This window comes from Athalia rosae, chromosome 1 (assembly GCF_917208135.1).
Source record: "Athalia rosae chromosome 1, iyAthRosa1.1, whole genome shotgun sequence".
Classification (NCBI taxonomy): Eukaryota; Metazoa; Arthropoda; class Insecta; order Hymenoptera; family Athaliidae; genus Athalia; species Athalia rosae.
This window is the reverse complement of record NC_064026.1, coordinates 27,592,920-27,619,847: the sequence shown is the minus strand read 5'-3', so window position 1 is coordinate 27,619,847 and position 26,928 is coordinate 27,592,920. Positions and strand designations below refer to the sequence as shown.

The 26,928-nt window shown below is 38.8% G+C and overlaps 1 protein-coding gene across 4 annotated transcripts; it reads right to left on the bottom strand.

The window, feature by feature from the left end:
* Positions 1-878: 878 nt before the first annotated feature.
* Positions 879-24,631, bottom strand: LOC105692395 (neuroendocrine convertase 2). Of its 4 annotated transcripts, none has more exons than XM_012411573.3 (13): positions 24,347-24,631; positions 23,848-24,255; positions 15,180-15,284; positions 14,822-15,080; positions 14,376-14,413; positions 13,667-13,743; positions 11,679-11,943; positions 8,195-8,407; positions 7,156-7,256; positions 6,146-6,379; positions 4,952-5,116; positions 3,924-4,041; positions 879-3,520 (listed from the first exon to the last, which is right to left on the bottom strand). In XM_012411573.3, the coding sequence occupies exons 2-13, from the start codon at positions 24,190-24,192 to the stop codon at positions 3,356-3,358; spliced, it is 2,085 nt and encodes a 694-aa protein (XP_012266996.2). In that variant the 5' UTR covers positions 24,193-24,255; positions 24,347-24,631; the 3' UTR covers positions 879-3,355. The 4 variants fall into 4 exon arrangements, with proteins under 4 accessions (XP_012266996.2, XP_012267014.2, XP_012267005.2 ...); XM_012411591.3 differs by having other exon boundaries at positions 23,848-24,238; XM_012411582.3 differs by having other exon boundaries at positions 24,351-24,631.
* Positions 24,632-26,928: the final 2,297 nt, after the last annotated feature.

Here is a 26,928-nt window from a genome sequence, read left to right as displayed (position 1 = left end):
CGCGAACCAGATTTACTACGATCCATTCCGAACCTCGAAATGTGAACAGATCTCAGTACACGATTAATATAATAACTAATTCGTGTACAAGCGGTAAAGCGTTAAGTAAAAAGCATCGATTTTCCGACGGGATATTGTTAGAGGGAAATTTCATTTCCGGCAGTCCGAGTTTCTGCAGTAGCAACCGGCACAACCGACCAAAAGCATCAACTTGAGTAGCAGCGGCAGCAACGGAGTTACGAAGTGGCGAAGGCAATCCAAACTTTGTTAAAACCTTGAAACTGTTTGTATAATAATACCTTCGCCATGAATACGGCCAAAAGCGTTGCTATCTGTCTCTACATGCTCGTATAGATACGTAACTTGGTACCACCTCGACTACATGCCTGCGAGCACGGCTGCTAAAGTTCAAAGTTTTCGGGAGAGGGAAAAGAATATAATAAAACCCTACGAACAACTGGACTGAAAAACAAAAAAAAAGAAGTAAACGAACAACTCGGAGCTTGCGCAATGCCGAAATATATTTATCTCTCTTCGTATAATCGATCGATGAACGAACTCCGACGATAAGAAGAACTTTGATCGATTTTTCATGCGCTCGGTTAATTTGATCGGCAAATTTTTCATTATCTTAAAAGAAAAGATGAAGCTGAAGTACAACATACGTTACAATCCATGAGATTCGTATTGCCATAAACGATGTTAGACGGAGAACCCCATATTTTTTAGTCAACCTTATTATGTATGAAATCATTATTACGAATTGTTTCACACTGTAAATGAAAGATTCTTGGTAATTCTACATTATAGTTATATATGATGTAGTACATTAAAAGTGAGAATAGACGAGGTGTGCAGGTGGTATAAAAAAAACGATACAGGCCAAAAATAAAGATTTTATTCAATTCACGTATTACGTTTTACAGAATAAGGTTGATTAAATTCAGTTATTCAACTATATATAATTTAATTTATGCAATATAAGATAGGAATATATAGTCAATTCAAATTTTGGTTTCAACTACATACATATATATATATGTGTCATCCTGATCTAGATTATATCTACACAAGTTACGTTTCTCAACTAATACAGTATATAGGTATTTGGTATTGATTTATTTCTTCATTTATTTGTCTAATTATTTTATTGTTACTTTTTTTTTAGTTATTATTTTTTACCCTCGAATATAATCATGATTCAAATTCTTTTTCTATATATCTCTCTTCTTTTTCAACTTTCAGAACAAATAAAAATAATCTGGTTTCTTTCTTGTTTGGTTTCTTTCGTCGTCTTCTTGTTCCTTTTTTTTTGTTTTTTCATTTATCATATGTATACATATTATGATACGCACTCTTATTAGATTTTATAACGTACAATATAATGTCTGCAACGATCAAACCGCAGGCAATCTTTTTTTATCTTTTATTTCTCCTTCCTAAGTTCTCATAACGATGAAATATTCTTATTATCATTGTTATGTCGATATACATTTATATATATATGTATGTATAATTCAATTTAATATCATAGATACATTGACGAATATATCTATGATAATAGATCGTATATTACAGTTCTTGAATAACAGTATATCGAAAAACTAACATATATTTATAAATATAAATCATATAATAATATAATCGTTCGTATAATTAACAATATATTGATGATGATAATAATTATAATAATAGTGAACGTACGTACGTACGTACGACTCAATTTTTGGACCATTTTGCAGAAGTTGAATTTTTTTTTTTTGGCTGTTAGTTGTTTCTTTATTTTATTTTTAGTTTTTTTTCTCTTTACTTCTTTCGTACTTTTATATAAGTATATTTATATTCGAATCAATTGTTAATACGATATAGTAGAATTTTATTTTCTATGTACTAACATGCTGTTTACTATATAATATGCTCTCAGAAACTCATAGTAAACATGTTGTAATGCTGCTCTTCTTTTTTATTATTTTTTCATTTCCTTTTTTTTCGTTTCGTTTTTCACAAGTTTTCTATTTTATTCATTCGATCGAAGGCTGCAACGAAATTGAGAAGCCAACCTCTGCAAATAAATATGCGATCCCATTTTCCGAAACAGCCTTCCTCACCCAGCAATGCAGAGTTTTTCATTTTAGTAGGAGATGAATCTATTTATTTATCTTTATAGTATATTAAGTATTGGAAAACCAATTTATATACTTCAGGTATTAATTACTTAACAATGTCAGAATAATAATAATCATCATAATAGTAATAATAATGTTTAACAACAACAATTATCGCAAAAAATTTTATCCCGCAGCGCATGCAATGAAAAAAGAGAAAGCAAGTTTTTCATTTGACTAGTACTTAGTTATTTGTTTGTCAATCGATTTTCAACCAGCAATATTGCCGAATGAATTGGGAAAAATAAAAATCACAATCAGTGAGCATTCTGACGCCCTCAGTTCCATTGTGGAAAAAACTTGCGGAGAAAATTTATCGTTCGAATCTGTAATTGGAATATAAAATATAAAAAATTCATTGGACAAACTTTCCAGCGATTCATCGTACGAATAAATATAGTATATAAATAATTATCACGATTCCTCGGTTATTGCAGACAGATTCTATTTCTTCCTAACTTTTTTATATTCTTTATTTTCTGATAGGAAAAAAGTATAGTATTATAAATGATAAGCTCTTATAAGCTTTTTGCAGTATAATATCTTTGGTCCACGAATCGGATTCTGAGAAACGTCGATTTGCTACTTTTTTTTTTTTTTTGTTCTTTTGCACAAATATGAAATATAAATCTTCATATATATATATATGTGTATATATACGTGTATATCGTATGCACTCATAGATCATATATTACAGCTTATTTGTTTGATTTATTCATTCTCTTAATGTAAACATATATATAAAAATTTATCAACCGTGAAAAATATTTTGTTTAAAAAAAACTTTGGACTCGCTCAGACGAACGTTTTCTTTCTGAAATTTATAGGCATCACGGATATCCCGTTCGTTTTATAAAAGATTTGATGTGGACTTTGGGTTGAAAGAAAAGTAGAATATGAAGAAAAAAAAAATAACATCAAGCACAAACTAAGGTTCAAATAAATGAATAAATAAATAATATTCATTTCGATAAAGCATAGCATTTATTCGGAATTATGATATATTTGTTATTCAATTTATTTATTTATTTTTTCAAATTTACCATCGGCGTTTTAATCGCGGAAATTGAAAAGCAGGTGGTGATGTCTGGTCTTGCACCGCGTGAAGTTTCTTACGGTTCCCTCTGTTTGCTCTCTTCCCTTTCTATCCTTCTTTCGGTTTCTCTTGTGATCGATAATCTGGGCGTCAGTTACATTCCTGTGGATCTTTCTTCGTGGGCTTTTTTAACGATGGCTAACTTCGAGTGCGGATCAGCCGCGGGGAGACCCGTATACGGAGGTTCTCGAGTTCCGTGAAGCATCAACGTCCATTCTTTTATCCAACCGTGCTGCGGTGCTTTCGAATTGAAACTCACCTGAAATTGAAAACGTTCTTCCATTTTTTATTCTCCCCCTCAGCTGACGAAAAAATAATTTCCAGAAACAGGAAAGAGGGCCATCAAAGCGTAAAGGGCCATGAGGTAAATTAACATCGGCGAAATTATACTATATACGATCTCTTGAGCGCCCTTCACGAAAAACCTTTTGACCCACGACGAATATTTCGAACGAACACGACGCTATAAACTAAAATTATACACGATTATTTTTTAATTCTGATGAAATGCACGAGCTTTACGGACCCATTGATAAAATCTGTAACTACGCAAAGCTGCGTGTATCAAATGATATCATATTTTCCCATTGACAATCACGACTTTTTATCGATGTTGTTTTGATCGTGAAACAGAATAATTACGTTAATTATATTTCACCCACCTCCAAAAGCCAGGTTCCCTGAGGATATTCACCCCATGTATGGGTCGTCATGAAGGGCCATTTTGTAAAACCGTCTCTACGGTCATCATCGTTAACTCTCCGGCTCAGAATCATGGACCTGAATGATTAAAGCATCTATAATCGATGATATTCTTGAAAAAAAAAAAATCAGAATCCTGACGAAAAAGCTCTTTGCCAAAGCGAGCCATTCTCATAAAGGATTTTCTACGAACAGTGAATGATCTAGGATAAAGAATCGCGATATCGTCGGCGATGTATTTTCGCGTACATTTGAATAAAATAATGTTACACGAGAGGAATAATAATGCGGGATATAGGGAGCTTGAGCTTATTCCACGCCCTGAAAATTTTCCCACATCGGGTGCAGCGGATCAGAGCATGACGAGATGAGGTTATTTGCGAATCGTCGGTGGTTCCCGGAGAGAGGAGGTTATCCTTTGAAAGCTTTTCCCTTGAGCAGTCACTGTTCAATTATTTATTCATTCGCCGACCTCAAGCCAAGCAGTATAAAGTGGTTCGTCGTTGTCGACGTTTTATTCCGATTCACGCGTACGCTCAGCGTGGAGCTTTACGCCCACGTGCATACAACGCGCAAATAATAATATCGCTGAGAGAAAACGAATAAAAAAAAAAACAGGAGGAGAAAGACAATTAGAGATGAAAAAATTTGAATATAAAAAGAAAATTGGATTACATCCACACCCGTACTATTACGGCAGCGTATTATAGATCGGCTTATATTCAACGCGTGAAAATTAATTTTATTTCGTCACATTAAAATGAAATTTATTATAATCACGCGCCATCGCAGCGACAGACAAAATATCATCCCCCGTCTTTCTCCTTAAAGGGGGATCGGTGGGAATAATAATTTTGTTCTCCTTCGTTTTATCCATTAATTTTCAATTTTTTCCCCGAATAATATTCACTACGATTGGATCTTTCTCGCTGATCGATTTTCATTTTAATATCATCGAAATTTTAGTATTTTGATTTTTCTCGCTCACCTCGTTCCCATCGGCGATGTCAAGAACAATTCCACGTCACCACGACGGGTAGCGTTTACAGATATCACGGCTTGAACGTGTTCCAAATAGTTGACAGCGTAATCTGTACCCGCACAAGCGTCCGTTTTGATCTTCAGAAGGATTGATCGATCGCTTGGAACTTCCCTGAAAGAAATACAGCGAAATGAAAATTTTTACAAATCGCTAATTACTAGGATGCCCGTTAACGATTAGAGGCAAACTAATGGGTATTAATAATTACATCTCAATTCCGAATTAGAATTTTAACCTGCAGTCATAAGAGCGAAGAACTTTGATTTTTTCAACCGACAGAGCGAAACCATAAAAGAAATTTACCCTTTCATAAGGACACGTAAGTCAACTTTTCTCTTCGAAATAATCGGTAGATTACATAGGCGACATAGAACGGAGCAAACTCTTACGTCGTTGAAGAAAGAAAGAAAAAAAAAAAATAACCGAAGATGAGGAAAGAAGCTTATGATCTAAAATTCACAAGGCTTCAAAGGTTCAAGTTTCGAACAGATATATATATATATATATATACATGTAACACCGCAACCGTTGAGTCAATTGTGAAATCCTTTCAAAGATTCATGTGGTCCCCTATCAGCACTAACCGACGTTATGTAGGTGTATGGCTAGCAGAATCGATTCCATTTCAGAAAGTACATAAAAGATGGGGGTGTAGAAGAAACTTGAGTGGACGGAGGTCATGAATTTCGCGCAAGAAGGAGGGTGTAAATTGCGATGAAATTTTACCTTCGACAAAACCCGAAAGGATATCAAAAATCAAAGTATAGAAGCGACAGCCACTGGAACAATTTCGTCACGCACTACGTCTTGATTTTTCTTTCTTCGTGAAAATAACGCTACCCAAATGGTTTTTATATCACGGGTAATGAAAGGAACAAAGACACGATGGTTTTTCTGTATTTTAGCATCGGGGAATTGATACGGGTAGATACAGAGCCGCGTTGCAAATAAGGGAAAGACTTTCCAATTTCGTCAATGCGCGTAATTCAAGATCGAAATGCCTATCGGATTTACCTCGAGGGCACCCTTAAGGGACATCGCTCGCCCGATAAACACGGTCGTCAAGCGAGCACGGTGAAATTAATTAACCCTTTTTGAACCCATTGCCGATTGAAATCCCAATTCTTTTCTCTTGCTTACATTGGTTGAACGACGAATCCAGCTTCGCAGTGGTAACGCGGCGGAACGGTTTTCCATTTTTTGGCCAACGCGACCATCGATCCGGCGTCCAAAACACCGTAGCCAAAAAGATGATTGAATTCCAAACCGACGCCGTTCATGGTCCAGTGAAATCTTCCTTTAGCGTCAAAAAGTGAATTCCTTTTCGAAGTTAGAACCGTAAGATGCTGAATGTCTCTCCAAGTCAATTGAGGGCTGAAATAAAGAAAGGGAAAACATCGGGATTACATTCATCGGTTATCTCGCTAATTAGTTATTTAACGAAACAGAGCAGGCAGCAAAGTGAGAGAGAAAAACGAAATCTAATCACGTTATCTTCAAAGCTCATTTTCCTCCACCCCCCCATTACGAATCCATCGCCTCTGTAGTTCTGAACATCGGCGAATGGAGCAAATATAAATCAGAGTTTCAAAGTTCTTGGTATTTTGTCGCTGCCACTTCCTACAGCGCCGCTCTAGCTGCTACTCCTTGTAATTTGATCAACATTAAAAAGTTTTGAACGGCAACGAAGTCACCCGACCGAACCTTAAGCGCGGGTCAATATAAGTTCCATTCTCTACAGACATTTGCTATATATCTATAAAGTGAAACGAATATATAACCGATCCACCCCGAAATCGCCAATAAAAAATTCAACCGGCTACCCGAACAAAAGATCAAAGAGAATTTTTTCATTTCATTCTCATCATTTATTGCCCTCAACGGAACCGGAGTAATGCTCAATATCACCCCGTTCTCATTTTTACAAAAGCTCCAAATTAAACAGAAACTTCCTTTCCTAAAATCCCGTCATTTCTCGGGGTCGAAAAAATTAATGTCGAGCTTTTCTCCCCCTCTGAGCTTTTTTGATTATCTGGTAGATATGAATCTTTTCTTTCCTCTATTCTTATTTTTTATCGCCACATTTTTTTCAATTAATCACCAGAAGTGTAGATTTGTATGTGCACATTACGGTCAGTTGAAATACTCACTTAGCCTCCAACGCTAGAGCGAAAACACCGGCGGCTTCGGGGGCGGCGGCAGAAGTTCCGCTGTGAGTTGTAGTACATTTTCCATACAAGTCCGTCGTCGCCTGTCAAATGCAATCGCAACATAGAGCAGAAGTTGAAAAAATACTCGCATAGAACGTACCGCATACGTATCAAAAAAGAGAGAGCGATTAATGGCTTTCAGATGTGTACCCGTACATACGCGTAGCGTTCACCTTGAACGACATTCAAAGAGAGGGTCTTGCGGTTGGTATACTACGTTAAATTCGCGTCGTTCCTATGCAGGGTGTAATACTGACATGACAAGGCGAGCTGACCGTGGCCAGCCTACGTGTATATCAAATTTTGACAGTTACTTTAAAGTTGACATTCCAAGTGAAACGTCAACAGCTATTCCACTCACATTTCAACCCCCTCTACAAGAAGGGTTGTCTTTTGAAGTAGCTGCTCCAGAGGAAATTCCTCATGATCGCGATACGGCTTTTGATATACCGTGAGGTATTAGGAGTATGATAACAAAGGGCTATGGAATTTCCGTTTTACTCGATTTATTAAGATCGTACCGATTCCGGATCATCGAGCCATTTTGAATTTTGATCATACGCGAACACTTTTTTCTTTTTTTTTTTTTTCTTATTCATGATTTTTTCTACTAGCAGTTGATCACGAAACTTGAGGCACCCCTTTATTTCCTTGAGCCGAAAAAATGCTCGCTATTCGGCGCAGAAAAATTGAGATAACTCGATCGGGAAACCTTGTAAATGACCAAAAAAAAGCTCTTCACATGCGTGTGCAATATACCGATGTTAAATTAAACAAAATTACGTGACTAAAATTTAAACGAGGAATAAAATCAAATGCGGCGCACACGAAGCGCGCGCGTGCAACGCTGGTCAATATAAAAACGGTGCCGACGAAGGTGGTCCCCTTGTACGGACCGAAACAGGCGATAATCGCGTTGGTTCATTTTTTCCTCTCTATTCGAGGTGGTTTTTTGTCCTCTTCTACATCGACTACTCACCACCCCGGTGTTGGGATCCTTAGCGCCGTTGCTGAATGTGGAGGCTAAAGTGCTCGAACAGCTTTCATCGTAATGGGCATTTTGACCGTCGTTGATGGCACTGTTGATGCTCACGGTCCACATACTCGCCGCATAACCGTCGCAATTGCAATCGTCCTCCTCTCCACCGTCACCCGATGCCCAAACGTAAATATTTCCCAAACCATTTCGACCCTGCCGCGCAAAACGTAACAAGAGAAAAAAAAAAAAATTAGCAAAATTACAGTTAGCTGAGTAAACGCGGGATTACGTTCATGTCACGAATAAATTAATATCGTTGTATTTTACTGCTTTTCGTCGTCTCTCATTAACGTCTGTGTTTGCCTTTCTCGCGAGCTCTGCAGAAATTTTCTTATATTTGTACACATAATATTATTTCGCGAGAAGGCTCGCAGCGCCGGCAAGACAAGCAATTTTTTTCTCATTCTTTGCACAGACTGAAAATTTCCATTTTTCGTTTGCTTTTATTTTGTTATTTTTCATCTCGCGTATCGTGGGAAATCACCTTCCCCTATCGTTTTTTTGTACATGTATACACAGCTTTGACACGACACCGCAGCGTGGGAAGTGAATTTTTCGAAGAATTCGGGTTAGCGTGGGGCGATTTATATTTTTTTGTAAAATATTTTTCATCGGTAAAACCAAAATTTACGAAAGAAACGAAGATCGAACTTTCGGAAAACGAAGGATACAGCGGGTCGCTTTATTCGCAATGTGACGTGTAAGAGAAATCTTGCTTTAAAAATCTCTTTGTAAAGCTCCCCCGGCTGAGCTTGCGATTTCCTCGATTTCATACCTGATACGTCGATGAATGGCTTCTGTACATGGTGCGTACATATAAAAGTCTATAATCCCACACATACTTCACGGATGGTTATAGCTGAATTTTCAAATGAACCGAACACATTGCGGTATACGTAAACGAGCAGAAATCTCATTGTCAATATAAAAGTCAATAGTACCACGGTTGATTTATCACCGAACTTTGAGCGCACCTTTATATGTACGTACGTATGTATATATTTATACCATATCGTGCATAGATGTATGCGTACCGCACATAATATACTGTATTGTACGATATCCGTGCGTCCAACAAACTGGGGGCGAATTCCCAAGCTAAATTAAACGGAATCAACTGTAGAGCTTCTCCCCTGTATTATATTCATGCACGTCACTCCCGGGTGAATTATATGTCGATGTGTGGGTGTGCTCTGCAGGTAGGGAAGAGAAAAAAAAAACCCTTACGAAATCGACACATGTATCGCGTGTGTATCGAAGGCATAGAAAAAAACTAGAGTCGTGTAATTTTTCTTATTTTCCCGTTTTTCCGAAGACAAATATCCAGACTCATCGTTAGGACGTCTCGGCGAAATTTGAAAAAAAAACTATGGAAAATCGCTCGCTCGCAATGTTCAACTACAGGCGTAACTTTACTTGGGATCCATTTATCGGAGTGAAATTTTCGAAGCATGTGAATTCAGCACACGTACGGAAACCCTGCACCTTTTCAAAGAAAAAAAAATATATCCACACCTTTTCCACGTATAAATATGATGCATCAAACGTTAGCACATACATGCCATGTTCGCATGTACGTGGCTACATTGTAAATATACATACGTGCAGAGAAATTTACCTAGCGCAATGATGAAGTCATATTCGCTTGGGAAATTTCACTTCACTCCATCCACGTATGTGCAAAAATCACGAACACACGCAGAAATACGAGCCCCGCATATTTTTGAAGTTTTTTTTTTTTCCTGCTCACCGGTTATGTAATTGTTCGTGAATTTCATAAAGTCCGAGCAATGAAATTCGACAATCCCCCTCGATCGCATATAATGGGTACGTATGTTACCGTGAACGGTAGGTATATAACAATTCTGGACATTCTTTTAAATATTGAGATAATCCCGAGAAAATCGGAAAAATAGTGGAGTAAAATCATTGATCCAATCCTCGTGAAATGGATCGAACCATAATACGTGCGGAGGTTGTTATTCCATGTCAGAAATACTACTCACAATCAGTAAACCTATATAAGGTGTGGGCGAGAGTGTAGGTGTAAATAGACATTATGTACATAATGTCTGCACATGAGATCGTTTTAAAGAGGGACGTGGCATTAAACGCTCTTGGATAAACAAGTGAGAAAACGCGATAAATTTGCGATTTCATCGGATAAATCAGTACCGGAGATCCGATCTGAGATCAACCCTCCGTCGTTTTCAACGTCATCTTCGGAAAATTCATTTCCGACCTTCTTTTTGCTGTGCTCAAATTTTATTACCTCGATGCGTTTTATTCATTCGTTCGTTTTCATTTCACCAAGTGTGCACTGATTTTGGAGTTTTCAATGAAGGCTCTCCAATCCTCGAACGATTTCAAATATATCCTTTTTTTCAATACTTTTATTCTTCCGGATCCATAAATGGTTCCGAATAATTATTTCAAACTCACCAAACTATATATGTATAATTGCCGATTTGTTAATTCTCTAACAATAAATAATAAACCAAAATTGCTGTTGAGTTGAAACATGAAAACATGAACTGAAAATTGAGGTGGATCCGTGAAATTTTCCATCGTGGAAATTGGAGACCAGTTTATTAGACGGGATGTCGAAACTTGCTCAATACCCGCACAATTAGCAGAGCAATTCAGTTCAAATTAACCAACCCTGTACCCTCGTCTCAATTTAGGCAGATGTCATATCCGACTCTATACATCGGGGAGAGCTATTGCGCAGGATCAAATTCATGTCTAAAATGTTGAAAGTGATTGCGTGAAAATTCTGAGGAGTGTTCTTTTTTCGAATCTCGTAGCTGGAGAAATAGTCGGCGTCTATTCACTGGGCTAGGTCAGGTTAACGATGCCACGAAATTCAACCCCTCGCAGTCTCAGTAGCGCGAAGCTGTGCCACCAAAACGATGAATGACGTTAGTGTTTATTTTTAGATCAATTCTTATAAATACGCTTCGTATGGGCAGAGTTTACAACAGCAGACAGCTATTTTGCAAGTTCGTTGAACAGATGAAGCACACGCGTCGCCGAAAAGTCGCTGCGGGTGTCGCGCGTCGCGACGTCACACTTTAATGTTCGATTTTCACGTACACGCATACAAATACACTGTGTAAATACGCACACGAGTTAATCGCACGTTGATAAAAACGTATGGAAGAGGAGCTTACTTTACGTAGCGGAAAAAAACACACGAAAACACACAAAAAAAAAATCAAAAAACTGCAGAGGGCGAATTGTAATCGGAAGAAATTAGTACTGGGAAAACTCGGTTTTCAGCTGCGTCAATTTTGTTTGGCAAATTTTTTTTTTCCGCTGCTCTCTCGTGCGAATGAAAAAAGAAAATGTAGCGATTTTTTTTCTACCCTGGTCAACGTTTCTAGTTATTAATTTGTTGGTTTGTCTTATTTTCAACACTCACCTCGTTCACTCCTCGCACGATCGCTCTCATGGTCGCATTTCTGGGACCGTCGACGGTTTTTCCGTCGTCAGTCGGCCCCCAAGAGGCGCTGTAAATGTCGATTAGATTCGGCTCGTGTCCCATACTGTTAGCTTCGATCAAATCCGTCATGTACGGCTGATCCAACATCCGTATGCCAGCGATTTTCGAATCGTAGGCAACGCCGACACCGCAAACTCCGTTATCTCTGGCAGCCGCCACTTCTCCGGCGCATCTTGTACCGTGACTGCGCAAAAATTATTGATAAAATTCAATCGGTATTATCAGCGTGCGTGACTCAAAAATAGTTTCATCCCTATTGTCTTCTTCGTGTTGTTTTTTTTTTTTTTTTCACCTCGCGGATCGATCATTTGTTAACCGCGCACACGTGCTTTTGTTCGTACGCGGAAAAAAAAAAAACGGGTTTTAGAAATAAACGAGTCCGGTGTAGCGGAAATCACGTTTCTGCTTGAAAATATATACATATATGTGTTGTACATATGGTTGTTTTATACATATATCATATGTCACTCCATGGTGTTTAATGAAAAGTAAATAGTCCGTATTTTACTGCACTGCCGTAAAATAGCGGGCAGCATTATATGCAAATGTCACGCTGAGTAGGGTGAATTGTAATAATGAAAAAAAGTACTTGAGCTAGAGACAGAAATTACGTGATATTACGGTAAAGGTATACAGAAAATTATACGAAAAATAAAGTATACGAGATAGTTGGTTCAAGTACTTCATATCGTATACCTGCTTCAAATGGAATTCTAGAATCTTGAATTCTGTACGGTGCTCAAGTATGAAAATTGGAAGCTCTATAAAGGCGAATCGTACGCAGATTGGTTAATTATATTCCGAAATGGAATATTCAAATTGCATATTTTCCCCGAACTTATATGGCGGTGCGCACATACACACATGTATATCTATATACGCTTGAAAAAAATGTTGATGAAATTATGCGTTAAATACACATCGTACACAGATGAGAGACTGCACGATGTGAAAGTAGAATATTTCCACGTTTCGCACGTAAAGCTGTCGCTGTTGCGGCATTAATTCTAGCTTTATAACACCCCGACGCGTGCTCAAGCTCGGCAAAGTTCGCGAGGCGAGGTCGTAATGATATAAAAGCTCAAGGACGTCCCGTAAGTTGTTATAAAAATATACTCGACTACGCGATATATATAGCAGGTAAAGTGGTCGCGGTACTTCGCGATTTTCCCCAAATAAAAGGAAAAGGAAAACCACTAGTTCACGCGGCTGAAAACAAAAGTAAAAGCGAAAGTAAAACTCCGCAAACAGAGGAAATATTGTCAATCGTCGATCTTCGTCACGGAGCGTTATAGGTCGTTATAACGTACATCAAGTTTTTGCGGTACAATTTCGCTTTTTCCTTCTTCTTTCATTCAGTCAGTGAAAAAATAAAAGAAATGAAATAAAATCGATCTTTACCGCAAAGAATTACTGGAACAAATTTTTGATATTCATTCGAATTTGAATTCGAAAGATAGGAAATTTGAAAATTTTGTATTCTCAAAACCAGAAGCAAAATCAAAAAAGTACAAGATACATGTACATTTTTTTTTGGTGTCATTGTAAAGGTCAAAGTTCACGAGCCTGTCGTTTTCGCGTTTAATTCTCGTATAGCCGCGTAAATAATCGATACTAAGCGTGCGGAGGATATGGAAAATCTGTTATCGATTAGCCGCGGCAATTTTCACTTGATGTAAAAACTGACGCGCTGATCAATTTACCGTATCATTAGCGAGGGTTAATTAACGTTCACTCGGGGCTCTAGAAAATTAGAGATGAGTAGTCAACTATCAGCCGCTCATTCGGCGGAGGCTCAATTCTCCGCCGCAGTTAATCCGGCAAGTAATCCCATGCATGCTTGAGGCAAACTCGTTCGACCCAAGCGTAATTGTTAATCGCTACAATTCACGATATCAAAAAATTACCTGTTGAACCAATCGTCCGTGTACCTCGGATAGGGGTACGGATCGTTGCTGCTGAAGTCGTAGGAAGCCTTGGCGTTCTGTAAGAAATACAAACAAAGAACGAATCATTGCAGGTTTCATTCGAGATGCGAGGTAGTGGAGTTGACCAACCACTTTTTCGTCGACTTTCGCGACGGAAAAATTGAGTGGAAAAAGACGCTCGATCTGGATGTTCGTAGAGAGTACAGGATCCGTCGAGCGGTCTTACTACGTGTGGGCGGCCACTTAAGGTTGACAAGTGAGTATCAAGATCATTAATCCAGGGTTTTCATCTATGTGTATAGTACATATATACGAAGGGTGAATGTACGTGTCTGAGGTACCCGGAGGGTTATTATATCAAGGAGTGTATGGAAGAGAGCCGCGCAGCGTCTGTTACACTGTAGAAGATTTTCAGGGTGACGTCTTTTGCCTCGGATATAGTACGACAAGCGTCGCGACGCCTTATGGCTCGTTTGTTACGGTGGATGGAATACGTCATCTCGCGTTATATTTTCTTGGATTCTTACGGCTCACAGATCGTTCAGAATTCACCGTGTATCATGCATATTGTACGTGGGATCTAAAATTTGCAACGCCATAAATAAATATCGTATGATAATCCGAGAGAATTGACGTATTGCGTAAGAGGCAAAATCTCGTTTATGGTACGCTAGCAAATATTACTTACGTAATTGTACTTCAAATCAGGGTGCATGTAATCGACTCCTGTAACGGAAAAACAAAAATATAGATTTGTAAAACAGAGTTAAACACGAACGTAACGTATATTTGTACCAAAAGGATCGCATTATTCATATTTTGAGCTCGTTTCTCAAATTTCAATTCCATTTACCGCGAACATCGATGTGCCTTGAATACAAGACGTAATATAACATTCTTCAGAATTCTGCAGCAGAATAAAACATAATCGGAGCTTGTTGGAGGCGTTCAAAAATTGCGGTTCAATAACTTTCACGGTATTTGACGAATAAGATGAATTTTTAAACACCTTGAACGAACTTTGAGGCGAGAACCTCGGCGAGGTTTCTTTTCGTAAGCGAACATTGATTTCCACGTAACGAACCGGAACGAGAAAACAAAGCTCAAAATATATCCACCCTGACGCGTACTGACCGTCGTCCATGATGGCGGTCGTAACATTTTTTCCGGTTACCCCCTGAGCCCACGCAGCTTCGACGTTCAGGTCCAACTTTGGCTTTCCTCCATTTTGTCCAGTGTTTTTCAAGTACCATTGATACTGGAAGTAGGGGTCAGTCGGATCTCGATTATCCGCATTGTTTATCTGCTGCAAAGGTACCAGCTGATCGATACTCAGGGATTTGAAACCACGTTTCACTCGCTTGAATCCAGATTGCTGAACCGCGGTGTGCACCTGAAACGAATATTCCCGAGGGGATAATTTTTTCCAGTACACACGGTGCGACGTACGATCATTTTCTTATCCTTCTCCATAATAATGAACGATTCCTACCATCGGATCGACCTTCAGCCTTCTCGTATGAGGGACGGATCTCTTAGTTCTGGCGTGTGGTAAAGCACGGTGCTCGAAGTGGTACTCAGTTTTACTTCCCAGCACCTGAAACATCGAATAAAAAAGAAGAAAAGAAAAACATCGTCTGATTTCTGAATTCTTCTACTTCACCTCAGCGGACCCAAGAGACTTTTTTTCACTGCCCTACTATCTTCCTTCCCTAAAGTGCACGACCACGTTCGTTTTTATTCTCCCTGATTTTATTTGCGCTCCGCCGGCACAAGAATATTTCCATGTGTTATTCATTGTCACTGTATATGTATACAGGTGAATAGGAGAGAAATAAGAATACCTCACAGACCGTAAATCCCTGGGCTCACCTGATATTTTAACGTAGTTTAATTGTTCCTGAACGTGCAGGGATTAACCGGAGCTTTATTATATTCACGCGGCTAAGTATAATAATTTCGAGCGCGTCAGTCTCTCGCTTTTTGTCATCCCCCACATTCCGTCGGGTTTTCGCCTTTATTTTCCATTATGACATGCTTATGTACGTAGATGACATACTTTTCCTTTATACCGTATACTTCTGTTCGTCAATGAACAAAAAATGGCGAGCACGCCGGGGTCAATCAATGTTTTTACTCCCTCTTTTATATAACGGTACAAGCAGCGGTATACCTTTACTTTTCTTCCATAAATATTCAGCGGGTGCCATGGCCTGCTGTCGCTTTAAAATCGAACGTAATATTTTTTACATTCATACATCTAGTTCTGATGTGCAATATTCCACCCCTGACACTGATACTGCTGGTAAATAACATGAAAGCAACCCTGAACACGAGGTATTTCATACATCGTATTATATATAATTCGTATATGATATCGAGTCTTTTATTAGAAAAAGAAAAGAAAGGTTGAACAAAAAAAAAAAAACCAAAAAAAGTATGCCAATACAGGTATCGAATTCCACCTCGACCTTTTCTCACTCACCTACCCGATGCACTTTTTCTTCCGACTCGAATCCATGAGGTATAAATATCTTTCGACATTAGCCACAAAAGGTTATATTTAAATACCTGTGCGTGAAATAGATCCGATCAGCTTTTTTAGAGAAATTTCTTTCGCGCAAATCATGAGAACCTCTGGAACACGAGTCGTAGGAAAAAAAATTGCGGCACGGCTTGAAGGAAAAAATTGGCGGATAAATCTCTCCCCGAAAATTCCGAGATCTGATTATTCGATTTTTGGAATTGATCCGTCTCGCCGATGCAGGGGAGCTACGAATAATCGCTGGACCTTTGACCCGGCTAATGGGCGCTTTACTGTATAAATGGGGTACAGTGCGAAATCCCCGGAAAAAAAATCAAACCACTAGTCTGGTTTTTTTCCTGACACCGTCGTTCGGAAAATTACCTGGCTTACCGATTTCGGAGATCTGTAAAGGAGCGGGGGGCAGAACGGGATGCCCCAAAAATTTCGTAAAAATTCGTTTAAGATGATCGAGAAGGACCTCAAACATCATTTAGGATTAAATATTTTTTCAATTTTTATTTTCATGGATTCCTGAAGAACCCCATATCGCCCTACGTTTCCCCATGTCCTTGAAAATATGTTCGCCATGTTCAGATCTGCATATAGTATGCGTACGGTACATGTATGTACCGTACAATGTTCGATATATCCATCGTTAAAGTGGCGTTGGTGGAGGTAATTCCACTTATTAGAGTACATGAACATGGCCACCGTGACAGCAGCAAGATATAGCTATTACGTGCTTTTGCCAACGACCAGCAACGCGCGTTAGCATGATTACGTTACTTTGTGGAAATACATCGGAACGTAACCCTACGTGACATTTTTCCTTGAAATAACATGCTGTGATTGAACGTATTCGGTATGTGATACGCTTTCACACTTTCTCGATATACCCAGACCAATGAAGAACGTAAAAAAATATCACCCCAACTTAAAACGGAATTCGCACTTTCCTTTCTCGCCTTTTTTATATGTTTTTCGCCGGGATACTCTACTCACTAAATAATGATCGAGGAAATGAAAAAATATCATGTTCGTCGTCAGAGCTGTTTTGTTACGTAGGTAGACAAAGATCCGCGTACCCCAGATGTCCTTAGAATCCGATCCTCGTTTCAAAGGTATAACATGTCACACACGGCCATGATATCGTCAGAGATCTTCCTACGGGAAAAATATATTTTTATTTCACTCCCTCGTTTTAATCCCCGTTCTTGACCTCTCTGAAAACGCCATCGTCTTTATCTGTTATATTTCGAACACCTACTACACCCAAAAGTTTGAGCTTTCGCACAATTGTTCACCCATTTAATAAGTATTACAGTCTCACTGGAATATTCACCCCTTTTTTTTTTTTTATCAAAATTACGCAATTCCTCTGAATTGGCGTATGAAATCCCGTCAATTATCGTGAAATTTTGCGGGGCTGGGAGAAAATAATTGACACAAAAAAAATTTACGGAATGTTATTCATAGCCGTGAGCAAATAGGTGTAGAGAACGATCCAGATACTCCTACCCCCGTTCTGGGGCGTTGCATATCACTACTCGCTAATCGTACGTTATAATTCGAATATAGTCCAGTATTATCGGTGTTCATACGCGTAACGCATTCCAGCTAATGCCGAGCCTAGAAATTCAACCTCTCGTTGGAAATCAACGAGCCGTCGATAAAACGGGCACGAAATTCTACTCGACGCCGACATCCGGTCGCCTTCTAACCAGCGATTTCTTTACGACGTTGCGAAGAAGGAGTTCGTATTAAATGTAATGCCCCGCATACGGTAAGTCCGTCATACTCCTCGCAAAAAATTGAAATCCTCAATTCCGCGTTTGGAAGAATTTGTCTCGTTGGAAATGACTTTATGATAGAGGATGCTGAAAAGAGACAGGAGGAAGTAAAAGATGGAGACAGTTTGAAATAGTAAAATGAGAACGAGAATAAAATCGTATTTGGAATCCCGGGTATTTTAATTAACGGCCAATTCCCTTTTAGAACGCATCGGAACGATCGACATCCTGCGAAGTTGCGAGAACAAAGAAGATTTGAAAAGGGGATGAAAATGAAGAGGACTGATTTTGTTTCACAGACTTATGTTATTTCTCGCTTTTTTCACGATTCCTACCGGGAATCAAGAACATCGTCACCGAGGAATTCAAATGGGAAGTATGACAACGATTATGAAGGTTATTTTAGAAAAAAGATTATCTTCTCTCCTTTTCCGGTCGATTGAAAGGAGTATTATTTTTTCATCGTCCCACATTCGTGCGCGTATGATTATAACGTAAAGGAGACAATACCGAAAATGATTTTCGTCTTGTTCATCTACCTTACCAAAATAAACTCAAATAAAACGAAAAGAAAATAAATAAACGAAAAAGTTACGGTAAAAGGGAGAGAAATTTCAGATATTTACCATAGGTACCGTACATACGTAGCTCCTGAGGGCTTTTTATTAATTATAAATAAACTCGTATGTATGAATACTTGTGTACACGTACGTGCCTACTTGTTAGCTTTGTCAGTGAAAATTTGTGAAGCCTCCTTGAAATATCTGTTCCAACAATTTTCTCCAATGGAAACAATGATGGTTATGACGAATGCCGCGTATTCGCTTCAGCCGTGAGAAAACCTCGGGGAGAAATGTACGGGATCTGCACGTGCAGGTGTAAAGAAAAGCCTTTAAGGGAAGAAATAATATTGGCGCAAACTTTATTATCGCAGCTGATGACGGCGTGGTTGTTATCCCGAACAAGATATGAAGAAAACACTTCCTGCAATTACGCTAATTAACAGATTCGCGGAATCTCTTTATCATCTGCAAGTAGAAAATCAACGGTAGCAGCCGCGTACGAACGCGACTGCATAAAAATCTGCTATTGTCACGAAGACAAAAAAAAATATCCTAGTGGATCCGCAGGGATATCTATTGACGTAAAATAGAAAAGAGATTAAGAAAATAAAAAAACAAAAATGGAATGGAGAAAATAAATTTCCTCTACTATACGTCTTTTAGTTTGCTCTGCATTCTTCTTCATTCTCCTGCCACCCCGTTCCACAGGGAAGTATTGGACGAGCAATGTACTTCCTACAGAGTGGTCCCAACCGTCCTCTACGTTTTCCTATAGGTGTACGTCGTTGAATTAGAGGGCGCATATCCTTTTGTGAAACTAGTGTACAAATCTCTCGTCGTGAATATGGTAATATCGTACACTTGTGTACGTGTGCAAATACATACAAACGCACGTGACGTGTACGAGAGAAAAATTTTCCAAACTTTCCGTCGGTCGATATTCGCGTAGTTTGAAATTTATTGAATGAACTCTGGAAATGCGTGACACCCGCAGATACTGCATCTGTTTCTGGCAGATCGCATTGCTTTGATTTTACTGTAGAAAGAACTTGGTTAGCATGCGGGTTTTGATTTTCCTCACCCTTCGCCCTCGCCCTCCTCCACCGTATATTTCAACACGAAGAAGAGGCTAACGAGCCGAATAAACCGCTAAATACGTAATCTAATACGTTGCCGTACGTGTATGGGTTACATACATACCTACTGTGAATTGACGGTGAAACCACCGACCGACCGGTCACGTGAAATTTTCATCGTGCGTCACTGACACGTGAATTCGATTGGCGAATGAATAAATAAAATCGCAAGCCAAGTCCCGTTAGAAATAAATCACCCCCTCCTATACGCCTGTAAGAGTTGAATCTGTGCGTCGAAAATAAGCACTTTTATAAATTCGTTTTTACTCATTCCCTTATCCCCTAGGGGATGCCCTCAATCTTTCTCCAAATTTTAATTCTTTTATAATGATAAAAGTAAATTTTCCTGTTTTTTTTCTTTTTTCTTTTCTGCAGTGCAGTTATATAATAATTAAATTGGGAGTGTTGTCGAGAGACGTTTGAATCTTAAGGAATATTATATACTTCACGGGAAGCTAATTATGTAATGACAGAAAAATAACGGAAGAAAAAAAATTGTTATTTCCGACACACCCCGGATTTCATCGAAACTCGACGAATTCGGTTTCGAAACCGAAGCGGAGGATGAACATGTAACGATAAGGCTACGATAGAAACTGATTGAATAGAAAAAGAGAACGAAGCGATGGAATATTTAACAAAATTTGAACATAGAAGTGGAGCAATCGAACTGCTAGCTACAAACTACAAACGAGGTCGCAAACATCGTTACGTACAAAGTGCAAATCCGCTCGTAAAACCGATGTAATAATATCGATTCTATCGTTTTCATCCGCCATTGTACGGCACGTTATTGTACCACGAAGAGAAATAAAAAATACCCTCGCTATATTAGAAACGAACCATCGAGGACTGAGAATCAGAAGATAGTAAGAGAGAAAAAAATTCCACAAAAGTAAAGAGATCGAAAAAGAGACACACGGAAATCAGGTTGAACATGGTGATGAAATTCTCTTTGAAAATTTTGCAGCCGGATACCTCAAAGCTTGAAATTTAAAAACCACGACGTACTCTAGAAACTAAAAAAAAGATAAATATGAATATGAATGAATCCCTTTCATCTGTGTTCTATAGCTACAACGGGCCAGTCAAAGCTCTATCTTGTGTCATTTTTTCCTATCACGGTTTAAAATAAAAACCCATCAATTTTTTTGGAGTATTTGTTAGTGCAAAGCGATGACACACATTAAACTAGACAGCGTAGTCGCAAAGTATCGGAAAATTTCACAACTCATGAACCAGTAAACCAATTTGAGGAAAATTTCGGTACATCAGGTTCAGTATGGGGTGTGATTTTTTCCCAAATTCTTTCTATAAATTTTTTAAACAAGTTCGAAAGTGTTCGAAATCGAAAAAGAGGAATTCGGAAACTAAACGGATAACTTTTTTACAGATCGTTTCACAGCTGTTAAATTGTTTTATAAAATAAGTAATGTTTTCTTTCGATATCTGACCATAGATATCGTCGGTGACTTCAATTGGTTTTGTTTTCTTTTCATTATTTGTCATAAAGAATTTTTCATCTTCACCGCGTTTCCCTATATTTTGGTTATATTTTTACGTAGGTGTACTTAAGCTGATATCGTACATCGTGGGCGTCTATTCCCATATGATCCGATTTGGAAATTTAATTCTTGGATGGTTTTCAGTTATTTATTCCTCGTTAACTTTCTCCCTATCTTTCTATCTTTCGTCCAGCATCTATACATATACGCGATACGCGTCCTACTTAACGAAGCTGAAATTATCGATTTATTATAAACAAAAGAGAACAATAATGTAGTAAAACGAAGGGAGTGGAAAAAAATAGATGTAGTGATTTACGGGTTTCCATTATCTCTCAAATATTGCGTGGTCGCGATTCGGAACTAATAATACGTCATTGTCATTATCAAAGCCGTCGAGTACCTACGCAATGTATTATTATACGTGTACGTAGATATTCAATGATATGACGTCCATGGTATATTTTACCATACACCTACATTTTTTTTCCCTCTTATCTCTACGCGAGAGATTATCGCTCGCGGAACGCGGCCCGGGTATTTATTAACGTATAATTACTTAGCCAGACTTGAACATCACGGTGTATAATAACCACGTGATACCTGAAACGGCGGTTTTCATCTCACACACGGTGTACGTACGTGTTATAACTACGTATACTTATAGGACATATATATATTTATTCGATACGCGAACCTCCGCAACTTGACAATATGCGGGCGACAACCCGCTTCGCTTGTACCCGACGGTGACAGCTAGAATATGATATGCGCGCGTAGTTTCGCCCTGGATGCATAAATAATTTATATATATTATAGTTTTATACGTAAAGTATAAATATGTTAATATATGTACACCTATAACCAGACGCCGTGGGCGCAGGGAGAAAAAAGATGTTTTTTTATTCCGTGGATAAAATTTTATTTCACCTACGAGCGAAGAAAACGTGGCGACAATCGTGTGCAGCAAGAAATATTTCTAAAAAATTGGAAACTTGTAGATTTTCAATATTTTTCGAATTTAAATAGTCAAGAGGAACATTTCGGTACGCGTACGTATTGGACGACTGTCTCGACTACGTGTAGATAATATCGACTTGGTAATTTTATATATTTCAATCCTTCGACTCTTGTAGGTCATCTCGACTCGTGCGGTTTACTGACTTTGCATAAAAAGTAAACCTCTCGAATGAAAAAGAACGAGCGACCAAGTGCGAAACTACATTTGACGATTTGACGATCGACGAAGTGAATTTTTACAGAAAATATCAACTCGCTTAAATTCGCTACGAAAATTCGATGATTTCGGAGCCACAAACGATCCTCATATCCGACGTTGAAACTCGTCTGATCCATTTTTTACAAGAGAAAATAAAATAATCCTCATCCGAGTCTTTTTTGCGGATAAATTCATTTTTAATATTTTCTTTCGTACCGCATTTAATTCTGTGAAAAGAGGAGATAGTCGATTCCGTTTCGTATGAACCTGTACTTGTATCCTCAATTTTCTAAGTGCGCCGCGTGCAGTCAGCTGGTTGGTTTGAACTTCGCGAAAAGTTTCGCTGCGGGTGAAATTACTCTGGAATGAGATAATACCGTTTGGATGGTGGAGGATGAAGAAATAACGTCGTGTAGGTACGGATGTATGTGTCTATATATTAATGTACTTTATGCGTCCTCACGTCTCCGGGATGGTACCGGTTTAGTCTGCACATATGTCGCCAAATGCCTGGCTGGAGGAACTCGACAAGGCGAAACGGTTCGTTACTGTCCTATTCAAGCGAGAATATAGTACGTGGCAAGTCATGTATATACAGAGAGGTATATACGTTGATATTATTTACTTCGTGTATTAGATTTGCACGTTTAACCTCCTGCTGTTAACGAGCGAAACATGAAACTTCTTGAGAAGCCAATCATATCACAATTTTCTCACGTTATGTCTTGACACCTTGCTTTTCCTGATGTTACGAGAAAATTGCTTCGGTTGAACATTCGCTCGCTTTATTTATTACCTCTTACTATACTTGTTGTATGTAATATTATATACGTACACTTGTATAATACATATACTATAGAGATTCAAGAATTGCACATTCGGAAATGGAAAAAGTGATGATCACCGATTTGAGGCGCTTCCGGGTGACAAATTTATTTTAACCATACAAATGTCACACCGTACGCGAAAATTATCGTGAAAAATCCGTTTAAATTCTCTGAAAAATTTTCAGACTCTCCTGAAATTCAAGTTTCTTTAGCACGTGGAATTAGCTGGGCAAACGGTAAGAAAATAGTTAAGGTACAAAATCATGCGAAAAGTTTTAAAAATTTTTGCGGACGCAAAGTCCAACCGTTCGACCTACCTGCACCCTTAGATTTGAACTGCGTTTTTTTCGACTGGAATGTGAGATACGTACTTGAATATTATAAAACTCGATCGACTGACCATCGCGATATCAATTTGGAGCTTGTACCGTTCCGTCATTTCCGGTTTAATCATCAAGGAAGCCTTGAAACTAATTGAACCGAGTGTTTGCTTTCAGCATCCGCACCCTTTCGAACTTATACATACAGTTAGAGTGATTATCGGAAACAATTAACGACAAACATCGATAAAATTTGAATATTATTTTACTCACCGACCCAAGATTGACGAATCCATTTCTGGTAGCGATGTGATCAGCGAGACTGGCGTCGGCCGGTCGCCTCATTTTTACCAAAAACGTGTTCGTGAACACTTCCCCATTCGAAATATCAAAGCAGAATAATAATGCGACGATGAAAATGCTGACCGATGGAAATCGCAGGACGTTTGTGAAGGAGATTTCATAGTTTTTGCGGTTCCTGCGAAAAGAAGGAACCCTCGACTTCTTCCCATCGACGATGACCCCTTTGCCGATCGGCAGATCGAATTTGAAGTGATCGGATAAATTTTCATCGTGAAATTGAGAAGTCAACTCGGTGGACACTTTCGGTAGCATCATCGTAACGATCGCACGTGACGTCCTCGCTTCTTCTATTTACACCGACCTTATGCAACAATAAACCTGTCGCGTATAATATTACTGCACCGGTTTCTCGTATTTTTCTATATATCTTTTATATCATCGGCTCTGATAAATGTAACGAGATACGTACGTACGGTCCGTCGGTGGCTTATATCCGTCGGTCTGTGACAACTTTTTTTGATAAAAACTAAAATTACTCGCAAGTACCGTATTTGTATAGTATATTCCTGTGTGTAGGTGATATAAAAAAAATAAAATAAAATAATACTTTAGGAATTGTTGGAAACCGACATTATAACCGAACGTTACGTACGCGGGTACGTTGCTTTTTCTGCAACGGATAGGTTTAAACGGTGTTACACCGCGAATCACCCACCGCGTTTGCCTAGCTCAGAGTTTCAACGACCACCGTAGACTCCAGGAGGTCTGACGTCACGCGGCCATATTGATTCGGCATGCGGCTGCCCCCCGCGTTTTATCATAAAACGCGCAAGCGTCGTTCTTATACGAAACCTCCCTTTACCAGCTACGATAAACCCTTAAACTTATCCCCGTTTCACCGTTCGCCTTAGGGACCAACGAAGCCGCGCGGACCGAACGTTAAGGGTGAACCACGGTGGCGAATTTCAGATCCTAGTTAGTTCATAATATATCTAATTTGGGGGGGTGTCAAAAATTACCTCATTTTTTACCCTTCAAATATCGTCGGAATGAAACTATAGTTTTTTTCAAATTAATTACTATCATTCTTCTTTCGTCTTATTCATTATCTTGTCCAATCAACCATTTGGTTGGGAACGAAAACGAAGTTTGTACAAATTTTGGGTTTCGAAAGAAACGAAGAGATTAAACTTCGAGGGAACCGCAGACGATGGTTATATATGAGACATTTTCATTTCCATTGCACATGCACATAACATGTTGTGTTCATTTTCACCCTAGTTTTCACCTCTTCTCGCGTTGCAACTCGATCATGAGACGAAAGTATATCTACCTACTACGTGCTTAAACGAGACCTCAAACTCCCAGCTGCTTCGCACACGCGTCGAAATAAAAAAAGAAAAATACGAGAAAAAACTATAATATCCTGAAAAAATAAACTCGACGTGATCCAGCTAGCCGGTTTCGGACCATTTCGACGGATGTATAGTATAGGTATGATATTCGCGGAGACGAGCGATACTTTGAGCCAGGGCGTAACACGATCTTTTTGGCGCCATGGTCCGAGCCTAATTGTGTCGCCTGCCGGCGATTACCGCCCACTTCTCATTTCTGCGACTACTCTATTTTTCATCATGATCTTTCCCCCTTTTTTCTTCAACTTGGTTTCGTATCGGGTTTTGTTTGAATTTCACGGCCCACAAGGGTTAATTCGAATAAAAAATAACTCCGATCACGTCCCCATCGCACGATTTTTCTTCTGTCCATCTTTTTGTTTTGTACGGCGACGTGAGATTTAGAAACCCGAAAAATTGCAGATCTTGTTCTCCGATCCCTGGAATCTGCTATTTTTGCAGCAATACGAACATTATTGCCCTACTCGATATCCAACGATTTATATGTCCGAATTGATCGACTAATCTAGTCTAGTGAAGCGTGTGATTATTCTTCCCTTTTTTTTCATCCTCTCGGTGTCCTGCAAAATATGATGATACTTCAGAGAGCGTGTAATAATATATTTTTTTAATTAACCTTTGCCCTTCCGTTCCGTGTAAATAAAGACAGCATATTCTAAGGTTATAGCTTATGTCATGGGGGTTTTATTCCAGACGATCCTTCTAGACTCTGATATAACGATAAATTCGGAGGATTTAGTCCGCGTTTATAACCCGAACGAAGAAATTGAAGAGCTAAGATAAGCTTGTGCGCGCAGCACATAATCCCAATCTGCAGAAGTGCCTCGTAAAACACGTCATACCATCCGCTGCACCTGATACGATATTCGATTTTACATATCACACTGAAGTGTGTTATTATATTACAGATAGAGAGAAAAAAAATACACCGAGAATCATCAGACTGGATAAAATTCTCGCACATAGCTCTGTACCTTTTTCTTTTCCTTTCTCGCGGTGTACACATAGGTACTACATAGATAGTTTCTCGCGAGTTTTTCTCTTCGACGGTTGGCTCTTTTATCGGTTCTTTTATTTCTAGATTTTATTATTTCTCGAAATAAACTTCATCAAGGTTATCTCTTATGTACCGATCGCCGGGCGGGGTGATTCTCTGAAAAGAAAGAGGACGAGAAACTTTCCTGTTCTCCGAACTTGTCATTAAAACTTTACCCGCAAGGGGTGAACCAGAATTGCTGACCAAAGACGGCGTGAGAAAAAGAAAATTCGTGTTCTATTTGATCAGGTTTTTTTTTCAAGTACGTAGGTACTTATAACAGTCTCCAAATACCTACGTCAAAGCAACACCCGCAAGTGGAAATAGACGTATAAGGTATTGATATGACGAAATAAATACATTATTCATGAACAGATATGTAAGATGCGTGGGCGGTATGCTTTCGTACAGAAACTCTTAAGTTCGTCGAAAGACTTTCCATTGTGCATAAAATTATCTAAGAATGCGTGGTTTGAGAAGGTAACGAAAGCGTACCCATGATATTAGATATACATAAGTGATGAAACATGTCTCAAGTTTCAAGCCATTGCAATAAAAAAAAACGAAGGAAAAAAAAACAATTCAACGATCGACGCAAAG

What these genes read in the sequence shown, in the direction of transcription:
- LOC105692395 (XM_048657560.1), bottom strand. Translation starts at nt 24,192, where the DNA reads ATGATGCTACCGAAAGTGTCCACCGAGTTGACTTCTCAATTTCACGAT. An exon ending in CTGATTTGAAGTACAATTAC is followed by an intron (nt 13,744 to 14,375) that starts GTAAGTAATATT and finishes TATTTCTTACAG; the next exon opens with AACGCCAAGGCTTCCTACGA. An exon ending in AGGGAACCTGGCTTTTGGAG is followed by an intron (nt 3,521 to 3,923) that starts GTGGGTGAAATA and finishes TTTCAATTTCAG; the next exon opens with GTGAGTTTCAATTCGAAAGC.